The sequence below is a fragment of the Convolutriloba macropyga genome, chromosome 11 (genome assembly GCF_964194025.1).
Source record: "Convolutriloba macropyga chromosome 11, txConMacr16.3, whole genome shotgun sequence".
Lineage (NCBI taxonomy): Eukaryota > Metazoa > Xenacoelomorpha > Acoela > Convolutidae > Convolutriloba > Convolutriloba macropyga.
This window is the reverse complement of record NC_134478.1, coordinates 41,463,863-41,476,310: the sequence shown is the minus strand read 5'-3', so window position 1 is coordinate 41,476,310 and position 12,448 is coordinate 41,463,863. Positions and strand designations below refer to the sequence as shown.

General features: G+C 32.2%; 1 protein-coding gene across 9 annotated transcripts in view; it reads left to right on the top strand.

Moving 5' to 3' along the window:
• Nucleotides 1–12,448, top strand: part of LOC142349449 (tight junction protein 1-like) — a 158,630-nt gene that overhangs the window by 82,974 nt on the left and 63,208 nt on the right. For 8 of the 9 annotated variants that reach the window (XM_075401022.1, XM_075401019.1, XM_075401017.1 and 5 more), the window contains 3 exons: nucleotides 797–1,006; nucleotides 6,245–6,298; nucleotides 11,274–11,372. In XM_075401022.1, the coding sequence (XP_075257137.1) occupies nucleotides 797–1,006; nucleotides 6,245–6,298; nucleotides 11,274–11,372 (363 nt within the window). The remainder of the gene's footprint in view (nucleotides 1–796; nucleotides 1,007–6,244; nucleotides 6,299–11,273; nucleotides 11,373–12,448) is intronic. The other variant, XM_075401020.1, reaches the window with a different exon arrangement.

The window sequence follows — 12,448 nt, the reverse complement described above, 5'->3', positions numbered from 1 at the left end:
AATATATATATATATATATATATATATATATATATATATATATATATGTATAATTTGAAATCTTTACTTTTTTTGATATATTTTGGCAATTTTGGCATTAAGCAATTTTGATATGCTTTGTAATTTTCCTGTTTTTAGGGGCCAATGAAACTTTTTAAAGCTAACTCTACCTTCTTTTTTATTATTTAATGCTAGTTTCAAATCGTAATTGCGTTTACCTGTCTCGTTTAGTTTTCCCAAGATTCACGTTCCTTAAATTTGAGAAGAAATGTGGTTTTCAAATCTTTAGCACCAAAATATGAATTTAGATGCTTTTAATTTCCTTCCTCTTAATTTTTGAAAGTATTTTTTGTTATATTTTGGTCCGTCGGGTCAATTAGTCTCTTGATCAGGTCAGGAGTTTTCAAAATTATTTGCATTGAATTTCAGGACTTAACCTGCTATTTTTTTAAAAAAATAAATTACACGCAATTATGAACCAGTTCGGGCCAGTTATCACGTGTGAATCAGCTATCATATTTCAGTACTGTAAATTGCTTGAGTTCTTTAATCAGAAATTGGAAGAATAATCTCTCTAGACAGAAATAAGCGATAATGAGTTTCGTTTCTTTGATTTCATAGACGGATCCGCGGATCATATAAGATTTGACGTTGGCCATGCTCGATTTCTGAGTACTTCAAAACCAAAGGAATCTTACATAATCTTTGCTTTTCTAAGTTATTAGTTTTCATATATGATGCCAGCATATATATTTTTACAACACAAAATTTAACCTGAACCATACGTATTATGCAGCCGGGGCTTCACAGTCCGCCCGTTCCTCCCAGACTCTTCCGAGGAACTCCAAGACCTCCGTCTCATCCCCACCGGGGTTCGAGACCCTCGATCGCAGTCGGAACCCCTCCTTCGTCATGAAGAGGAAACCCAGCTTGCTAAAGCGCTTCGCCGCCGCAGCTCGCGGCTCTTCGGCATCTAAAGCCACGTATAGACTGGCTAAGTTGTCAGGTTGTTTTGTGTGAACTATTTCAATACAATCCAGGCTGTTGTCGTAGTTCTCCTTTAGTTAGATAGACACTTAGACTTTAGATAACCAGTCAAACGCTCCAGATTTAATTCTGGTCTGCTAGCTGAAAAATTTTCAGTTTCTGCCGATTTTTCTTTTTTCATGAAAACGAGAAATTTTTTTTAAAATTTGGTTACTCGGGTAATAATGTTGCGTGCCAGATGGGATCTCAAGCAGGTAAAAAAGAAAAAAAATATTGAATCGAGTCCAAAAAATATATAGCAGCAGTATATAGCTTTCAAATTATTGGTTAAATTTCTTGGAGAAATAAATCATTGAAACGCTAAGACGATATACAAATTAGAAAACTTTACAACAAAAAAACTTGTGAAGAACATGAGTTTTGATTCAATATCAAGACATTTTTAAGTTAGTCACGTTTTTGATTGAAAATTAAAGGTTAATGAAATTATTTGAGCTCTATACATCAGCAAGCCATATACATCAGCAAGTTGAAACCGGGGCTAAATACACGTGACCAATATCGGGGACGGGAACTCAAGCTAAAACAATTGTTCCATCATATATTTCACTGAATTATAGGGCAAAAAATTGTTTGTGCATGGTAAAAAAAATTGGCAAAACCTCCACAAAGGGATGCTCAAGGTTACGGCAAAATCTTGAGTTACCCAGAAAAGCAAAAACCTGGCCAAAATCCTAAAATCCGAAATAGGAAATTTTGTAAAGATAATGGTAACCGATGTAAATATGAAGATGTAAATAGGCTAAATATTGTGTATCTGGATATTTTAAATTCAATTTTCTTAAAGTTATTTCCTAAAATTGTTTAAATTGTGGTCTCAGACAAATGTAAATACCTTTTCATAGTAACCTTTAACAATTTGGGAAATAGTTCTACCCTGACGAGGAACGTAAAGTTTGAAAACGTTTGCTTTAAAAATCAGAAATTATTTTAATTTGACCAATCAGTTTCTCCATCAAAATTATCAAAATCAATTTTATTTATATCAGCGGAAATAGTTGGTTAAATTTTTGTGAGAAATGAGCAGGTGTTAACTTGAACATTGGGAACTATAGCCGGAGTTCGAACCAGGCGAATCAAAATACGACCCATAAAAATTTAGTATCTCGAATGAAAACTTCCAAAAATGGAAAAAGAACATTTTTTTCAACAAAAACCTGTTTTTGATGAAACGAAAGAAAAAATAAAACGAAGATTGTTTGTTTTTAGAAAATAATGAGGGTCTTAAAAAATAATTTGTTCTAAGAAAAAAAAGTGTCTGGTATTTAGCGGTTGTGCAGACTACTAGTGAAACATGCCTCATAATTTGACAATTTTAAAAACAGTAATTATCTCTTGTTTCTCAACTATCGACATCTTAAAGCAGACTTCGAGTGAGGAATTAATATTCTCATTTGCTCAAAAGTCAACACATTTTCTTTGAAATGAGTGATTTGCATTTGTCAGATTCAAAAAATTGTTCTGTTCTAAATATGCCGTAAGCAAATTTGTAACAGATCTTTTAGGTAAAAAGTTTTTGACCATGAAGCAAAAGTCTGATAGAATTACAAATTTATTATTTTTGTTGTAAAATCTGTATACATTTGATAAAGCAAACTTTGTTTTCTGTTTAAAATTGAAACTTGTTATTTAACGGAACAAATTACTTAAATGTTTCATATTTTCTAAACATCTTAGTTATTTTGTGAGATAGTGCGATTTTGTGAGATAGATACTTGCTTTTTCTCATGATCAGTTTAAAAAATTTTAAGTCAAGTCATCTCTATGTTCGATCTCAAAAATTGTTGTTTTTTCGAAATTTGCTTTGAAACAGTCAAAGAAAAATACTAAAATCAAATAAAATGTTTCTTCTTTTCATTGAAGAGCTGCAATGAATTTCAAATTTTTAATAGAATTGAAGTTGAAACAAAAATATCAATTGTTACTATTATAATTTTTTGCAACTCTGAAACTCTGAATGTTTCTCTGAAAATAGAGCAAACCACAATAATTAGAAATAGGATCAATTTATCAATTACGACTACTGCAATGATAGCAGACCAAAATTCTAAAACTTTTTAAAAAAATTTTGTGGACATCTAACGTAACTCACTTGAACTGTGAAAAATTCACTTTGAAAACGACTGTTCTTACTTAGAAAAACAAAACAAAAGTTATAGCGTTTTTTTTGTAAAGTTTGAGTGTAGTTATGTGCTCATATTTTGCTATGCTGCTTGGTAAAAAAATGAGAACGAGGAAAAAACTTTCCTCTAGATTAAAATTTATCTTCTCAATTATGGATGTTTTAACTGAGGACATTTGGCTATGTTTGGTATGAAAAGCGTCAAAAGCTCAGACCTTTTTGTGTCCTTCTAATAAATTTGCAGATAGCAACCCTAGCGCTTAAGTTTAAACAAGGCGGCTCGGTAATGTGCGATGGCACATAAGGTTCCGACCCCGCCCATCCACAATTTTGGCATAATTGTCTACCAAATGAGGAACAGATAGAAAAACCCGAAAATTATTTTTTGCGAATCCCAAAAAAGCCCAAGTCTTTTTCAAAAAATTCTGTATGAACGATAAGAGCCTCCAAAGCAAATAACTCAGTGGAGTAAAAATTGATGCATTCGATTGCTGTAATATGTCAATATTAAGAAAGCGAGTCAAGACGAACAGCAAAATCAAACAACAACAACAACAAACATTAATTACATCAAAAAATTTATGTCCCTCATAAAAACTAAATTTAATAACAAAGTCAACATACCGTCAGATAAACCTAAAACTAATTAAAAATAACTTATAAATCACCAGAAAACATATGCGACCAGTCCATAAAAAGGTTTGGTAACAATTATACAAAAAAGAACAAAAACAGTAAAGTAAAAAAAATTAACTTATTTTTTTGAAACAGTTAACTTCAAAGTAATAAATACCATTAGGAATCAATTAAAATTACCACAAATTTGCGGTTACCACTGCTTCTATAGAAGGGCATTAGGACCTGTCCTTATTCATTTTTTAAAGCGGCTAAAAAGAACAACAAAGAACAAACAAAATTTCAATTGAAACTTGCCAGAAAACGCTGTCAAAACCGTCAAGCCAAATTTTGGCACTCAAAATATATTTGATTGCGCCTTCTTCAAACAGCTATAACGTAGTACGTGGCCATTCTTTAGTAAGACTAGGTAACAAGTAGACAAAAAAGCGAAGTGCTAAAGTTTGTAATACTTTCAATTTTTTTTCGAAACAAAATTACATTCAATGTCATGAAAGGCATTAATTACAAAAAGAGCTATTTAAATAGGGTCGTTTATTCATGAAAAGGAAGCCCTCGAGACCTGTAATTATCCATAATATTTCTTGCATCTACAAAAAGAACGTCAAATATGACAAAAATCAAATTAATTTACTTTTATTTTCTGAAAAACCGGTGTCGAAGCCAGTAAGGTCATAACAAATTCTTTTAAAAGAAGATTTTGGGACACCAATCCCTTTTATTCCCTTGACACCCATAATGTCATATTTGACCTGCAATTAACTAACGAGATTAGGTAACAAAAAGAAACATAAAAACAACAAAATTGCGAAGTTAAAAAGTTTTTTTTTTAAATTTTGGAAAACGATTATTTTCAAAGTCATGAAAGCCATCAGCTATCTACTAATATCAGAATATCGATTCTTCTATTCTTCCATGAAAAGCCAATGAAAGCTATCACTATACAGGAAATTTCATACGACCGAAACGACAAAGTATAAATGACAGTTAGAGGCAAAATTAAAAAATTCAATTGATTTCTTCAAGAAAGAGGCGTCGAGGCCGTTAAAAGGATGATGCATATCTTTCAGGATTTTAATATGTTCAATTGTGCCTTATTCTGAATACTAATAAGGTGACATGAGAACTGTTAATAATGTGATAATGTGACAAAATTAGAAAACGTGAAAAACTGGCAAATATCAAAACAAAAAAAATCTGAAATCTTGTAGTATCAAAGCCAGAAAACAATAACTTCAGGCTTAAAACTGCAACCGAGAATAAATGTTAAATCAGTAGAAAGAAGAAGCAGTCTTTCTTTGCTGACACTAAGCTGGAAGTTGAACAAATTAAGAAAAAAATAGAGGAAAAGTTAATTAAGCCTATCACTCCTGAGCTTTGATTTGATATGTTCTGTTCTTTATTATTAAAAAAATAAAGAGGAACAAAAAATAAAGAGGAACATTTTAGGAACAAATGATTTTTCGAATGTTTTAGATATTGATAATTTGTTAGTTGAAAACTCAAAATAAATTCTGCATTTTTGATAATCAACGAGTAAAGTTAGCAAAAAACGGCAAAGTTTTAACTACAGTGCACTCTCAGCGGACTCTGAAGTAGAAATAGCCCCGTCTGAGTCTACAAGGATTGTATGAGTTTGTTTGGGGGTGCACTGTCGGCAAAATAATCAAAGTGGACTAAAGTAGCTTATTTCCTGCGGTTTTTGATGAAAAAGGCTAAATTTTGACATGTTTATCCAGATTTTTTGACCAAAAAATTAAATCAAAACAATCAACAATGCTTGTTCGTCTTCAAAAATAAAATCAACGACACTATTCTTAAAAATTATAACAAATTTTAGCAAAATTGACGAAAATTTAGGCAAAAATTTCGGAAATTGTGAATAAAACAACGTGAATTCACTCTACTTTTTTCAGAAGTTTAAACCTCGATAACTCCCTGCAGAGAACGAAAATTTAAAAAATCTTTTTATTTCCATATTCGAAGATGGACGAGCTTTCTAATGATACCAGTCTCAATTCTCTACGATGAATATATCGAGCGGCGAAAACTCACGGAACAAAAAAACCCATTTGAGTATATAGTTCCTCCCCCCTCAAGAGGGTCGGAACAATAAATCCGGTCACCAGAATACTTCATTCATGAGTTAACAATTGGAGTCAATTGGATATGTTTTTTTTGTTCATCGGGCTACGCTTTTAGTTTTGCGTGCTTCATTTATTCCACGAATTTTTAACTCAATCTCTTTTAGTATAATTTTATCATTGGACTTATCAGTGGCATTTTAATTGTGCACTGCAGTAACCCTCACACATCATGATAATAATCTTCAAAACCATCCAATCAAATTCCAGTGTCCTGTTATTTCCTGAACAAATGATTTTGCCCCGGACGTTTTCAAGTACATATTTTTTATTTACCTGTTTGTGGTTGTTTCAGATGGTCCTTCGACTGCAGCAATGCCAGTCTATGAACGAGTACGCCTTAAACATGGTAAGATATGCAATACAACATCTAGCATTCATACGTATACTTTAATTTCATTTTGAACAGCGAATACCCGGACCTGAGTCTCATAATATTTTTCAAGTTGAGGTGCTCGGTGATCATAAGAGTTTTGGCAGACTTTATAACTAGGGAACTCTCATTGAGAAATCATAGTCGCACTTTAACCCCCCTCCCACCCACCCAACCATCCAACCTCCCCTACCCCATAAGCTTTTCTACTGTCTTATGATTGACGCTCACCTTTACCTAGAATGTAGCATGGTTCATTAGGAAATTGTACATTAGACTAGGTTATTTTTCGAGCTGTTAATGGATTGAAAGGGCCCAGGTAGCCAAGTGAAAGTTTTAAAAACGAGCGTGGAAAGCAGTAGCCTACCCTGCTTTATAAGTATATATGAATTTTTCGTCTGATTGCATTTCAGATCCATTAATGGATGGTACTTACGGAGAGTTGAATTAATGAAGAGCATTTTGATACAGTTTTATACAGTACGGACTCGTAATCTTTAATTAGCACACAAAAACAGCACTTAACTAGTTAACTTGTTTCATTGAAGTCAACTGGATTGGTATTTTTAACAAGCCCCTGGAACTTTTTCAAACCGTCCCGAAGTTGCACAGAGATAAATAATAATTTTTCATAATATTAGAGAAATTAAACATGAGCATCTGAAAAAATATGATAATTGACGCTATTTTGTCTGTTTTCTTTGCAATCCCTGAAAGGAAATTTTCTCGGTATTTCTGAACATATTGTTCATAGACATTCACTCACATAGAATCAATTACGTGAAAGAGTTTAGTTACAGTAAAACTAAACGCTGTAAGAAAAAATAAAAGTAAGAGGGTTGTTACCACAGAAACATGTTTCTCCAACAGATGGAAATAGCCTTCTTGTCATGAGACATGCAAACGCTTGAAAGATAAACGTGATTTGATAAAAAAGAAAACAAGGAGTCTCGGTAAAGTGCGTATGCATTCTTGGCTTAATTGGCTACCAAAAGATGAAAAGATAGAAAACTTTTAAAAAGATTCATATCGCTCAATAAAACACTAATGGAATAAAATAATGCCACGTTAGAGGGCCCATGAAACTTGTTTTCAATAGGAATACTAGAACAGACAAAAATAAAAATCAAATAATAAACACTAATTACGACCAACACTCGATGTGTATATTAAAAAAACCACAACAAAATCAGACTCGCATTAGATAAAAACTAAACAAAACAAATTAACCTATACTTCAATACAAAAGATATGAGACCTGCACTCAATCGATTGGCTAGCAGGTCGACAAAAAAGAGCGAAAAGGTACGAAGTTCACAAATACGTTTCTTTTTTGAAAACAACTAATTTGAAAGTGATCATTCTCATTATATATTAACTGAAATCACTAAAAATTTCTTTTATATCTCTGTAGGAAGCAATTGAGACCTGTCATTATCCAGTGTACGTCATACGACTACAAAAAAGGTCAAATAACGGCAAAAACAAAAAATTCAATTCGACTTTGCGCGAAATTGGCAGTGAAGCCGTTAAAACCAAAATTTTTTCACTGAGAGCATTGTTACTGTTTAATTGCGCAATATTTTATATCCATTAATGGGGCCTACTGTTTAATTGCGCAATATTTTATATCCATTAATGGGGCCTACCATTAATGGCAGAATTTGAAACAAAAACAAAAATCCTTGGAAAGGAACAAACATATAAACATCTCGTAGTTATAAACTTTGTATGAAATATCGTATCAATATTAGCAACAAAGCCTAGAAACAAATGATTGAAAAAAAACTGGTATATAAATTAAATTATAGCACTCTAGAATTGGGCTAAGACCTGTTTTTACAGAGAATAAGCTACAAATCAACAGAAAGAAAATTAAAATTGCGAAACTCAAAAATCCAAAAATGTTTTTGAAAACAAATGTTTTCAGAATTCCTAACAGATACGAGTTTTCAGCAAAAATTATGGATTGAGTTACAACACCTTAGAAAACCAATTCGGCCTGTTAAAAACAATAGGTCCTTCTTATAAAATGACTGCGGAGAAATGACAACAAAATTGAACAGTATAAAAATCCAGATTTTAAAAAAATATACATCTGGTTGAAGCCCTGAGTCAAAACATATAACTAACAGAGAAAAAAATATTTGAATCAACAAAAGTATCGAAGACGTTTTATTAGCGAGTGTGTGATACATGATGTCGAAAATGAGTGAAAATAGAAAAAAAGGAAAAAAAATCTATATTTGAAAGTTAATTTGAAAGCTATAAATTAAAGTCGTTCAATAAGTTCAGTTATACGTCCTGGCAAAGCAATTGAGACATATCATTATGTTGCAAACCATTAAAAATAAAGACAAACATAGATAAACAGAAAAAAATCCAATGAAATTCTTCTAGAGAACTGTGTCTCAGCCCAAAAGCAAAAAAGATTTGACAAAAACAATAACGTAATCAGATATGCCCTTATTAAACGTTGTGCGTTTTCCCATCTATGATTTTCATCAATTGGACCCGTCAATAAGGTGGTAAATGGACATGGAAACAAAATGAACCTGTAAAGCATGCAGTTATGCTCAAAAATAAAGAAAAATAGAAACAAGGAGTAACAAAACCAAGAGGTCATTAGTTAAATTTAAAATCGTCACATTCATTGATCTATTACTCACAGTAAATGGGCTTCCCTCCGTTTTTTCTGAGACTGCGCCATAAATTGAGAGAAAAACTATAAAATATTGGCAAAGTTCAAAAATTTACTGACAAGGTCAACTGGATTTTTGACTGGGGTAAAAATGCCAACTGGATCTTTGTTTAAGTCACTAGACTAAAAAAGTATTACAAAAGAAAGCAAAACATAAGAATTCCATAAAATTATGTGCAAAAAGTGGCCAGAGCCATAAAATTATGAGCTTAGCTCAGAAACCTAATTTATGTTTGTTGTACCTCATTTTTTGTTAGTATCAATGGTTGAGCCGTGAATTGAAAATCTTCTCAATTATTTACATAAAATCTTTAAATGCGGAAATATGAAAAAAGGCCGCACCCCATTAAAATCTATATTTTTCTTCACCGTAAGGACACATGGTGAGATCAACATCAGCATTTTGTATAAGTATTGAGTTTAAATTTGTAAAAAAGTTAAAATTATATTTCCATAAGACTTTTAGAGCCCGTAAGAGTACACCCTCTTTTTGTGAGCGCAGGAAGAATTTGACTGCAGTTTTAAGGTCTCTGGCAAATTTATGAAAAGTGGGCTAAATAGGCTTGAATGGTCACATTTTTGACCGAAAAAAGTCTGATTTTTCAGAAATGTAGCATAAACTCTAGCCAAAAAACTTGGATTCAACAATTGAGCGACCCTCCTTTTTGTAAAAAAATATTATCAACCCCACTATTGTTAACATTTTTAACAAATATTTGCAGATTGTGTTCAAAGACACGGAAAATGTGAATGAAAACAACGGAATTTTTCTCTTATTCCCTAAAATTTAAACCTCAATAATTCCCTGTTAACTACCTCAAAAGCGAAAATCAAAAAAAGTCTTTTTAATTCCATATTCCACACAGGACTAGTTTTCTTTTGATACCACACACAAATCTCCGCAATGATTATATCGATCGACCAAAATTGACCGAACAAAAAAACATATTGGAGTATTCAGTTCCTCCTCCCCACTAAAATAGGTCGGAACAATTAAAATAGGCTCAAAATTTTCTAATATGAATATGAAACAGGAAAAGTTTTAAATAATGTTAGGCAGTTTGTAATTGATCTGAATGATTTTTTGGAAAAGCTAGAAATTGGCAACAATCTCGATCTAGCAATTGAGTTCTGACCAAAAATTTTGATGTAGTAAAAGCATTTGTTGTTCGAAGCCGTAATAGGCCAATGTAAGCAACTCTACCGTAAATTACGGTCAAAATTCTGTCAATCAAAAAATTGCAAACTTTTGTGTGCATCTTTTAAATCAAAAGACCGAATAAACTGAAAGAAACCAAATCATGAGCAAACAAATATTGTTCGCTCAGATGAAAAGTCAGGCAATGATGATGTCATCGTGTTGGTTGAACATGGTGCAAAGCAAGGTTGGTTACTGTTGCTATTTTCTGCTATCTTGCAAAAGCCTTTATTTATAACGAAAATTGGAAAATGTGCTTTTTACGAATTTTGTGATGATGCAAGAAATATGCTTTTTTTCGCTTTGGAACAGTTGCCGGCATCATATTGTTCCATTTGCCCTAGTACATTAAGATGACAACATTGATCCGACTCGCAGATCAGAGCATGCTGTATCTGTATAGAAAGCGACAGTTTTTTAGCGGAAAAAATACTTATAGTGTTGTCATCGAAACAAAAAATTATTTCTAGCAAAATATGTTGTCAGTGAATACAAAAAAAAAACGTTAGGATTTTTTTTCAAAATGATTATGAAATTGTTGCCTTGTTTATAAAAGAAGATGCATTTTTTCAAAATCTAGGCATCTAGGAACCAAAATTCAAAACTTTTTTCGACCAATTGATAAAAGCTAAGAATTCAAAACTTGAAACGAAAAACGTCCCTAATAATGTTCATTCATGTCAACTTTTCTTCTTAAGAGTAAAAACAAGCTGGAAATCGTCATGCGGACAAAGTTACTTCAAGCCGGGTTGCTGATTGAAAGGTTACGCAATAGAATTTCGTAATGATAGAAAATAGTAAACATTTTTGACACGTAAATTTACGCATTACTGAAATATCGAACAAAACAGTTAACAATAAGAGAAAATTTACGAGCCCGATTTGTTTTGAACTCTAAAAATGTGTGATTAAAAAATTAAAAATGCTTTTGTGGCTTTATGTAATTTATTTTAGTGTTTCTAATAGTGACCCTTTTGGTTATAATTTTTTGGACGGATTTCACCATTCCCACCTCCAAATTTAAAGTTGTTTTTATTGTTTTCTGATTTCAGCCTCGTTTGCGCGCCCGATTGTTATTTTTGGACCGATAGCCGACTTAGCCAGAGACCAGCTCATCAACGACTCTTCTCACAAGTACCTTTTGCCAGAGCGTAAGTCTCAATCGCCTTCTATTTGAATTGATTCGAATGCTTTTTTATGATGCTTTGAGAAAATTAAAGTGACCTTTAATTGATCCTTTTTACAACTTAAATAAAATTGACCAGTTTTAAAAAAATTATTTTGAACGGTAGAATAATTTCCACTCATTGCTAACCCTAGTCGATTCAGGATGTTAATTATGCATAACCTTGCAAGATTTTGTTGCAACATTAACAACATTTTGTAAGATTAACATCCTCTTGCCAGATCTTGCAAGATTAACATCTTTTTTTTTGCAAGAATCTTGTAAGATCTTGCAAGATTAAAACGTCCTGACTAGGGAATCGATGTCACACTCTACTGCTATACTCGCCGCTTAAATGGGAGTATACAAAGAGAGTTTAACTTTAAAGTTCTAAAGACAAAAGGAATGGAATTAAAAATTTTATTATAAAAACAGTTAAGGCGGTACAATATGAATAATGAGTTAAGCAATATCGATATCATATGTTTACTTTATCAATCTATTGAGCAAGTGTGTGGTGACAATTGAAGAGAGGAATATCAGATGGCTAACTAAATTGGAATTGAAGTGAACAAATGGTTGAAGTGAACGATACTGAATAACTGGTTGATATAAAAACTAGCTTCCTATATATAGTCAGCAAAGTGGGAATTAATTTCCCATATTTTTAAAAGTGGGATAAAACATCCCATATTAGTTTTTGGGATAAAAGTTCCCATTTTTTTTTGGGATAAAAGTTCCCATTTTCTCATTTTCAGTACATCCAACCGGCGACTTAGCGGGTTTTGTTGTAACTAGCTGGATATACAAGGTTAGACATAAAAATTTAGATATAAAAATTTACAGACATGTTTAAAACAAAATTAAGAATAAGATGGTTTCTAGAATAAGAATAAGTTTCTAGTTTTAGTTTCCTTCAAGTTGATTTATTCTGTTTTGCAAAAATTTTATTCGGTTCATTAGATTCGCGTTCTTCTTCTTCTCTCGTAAGAAGTTTTGCTCCAGTCCCAGCGTGTATGTGTCCCGCTCGTTGTTGAGGTCTGCGGTTATGAATTGGTAGGG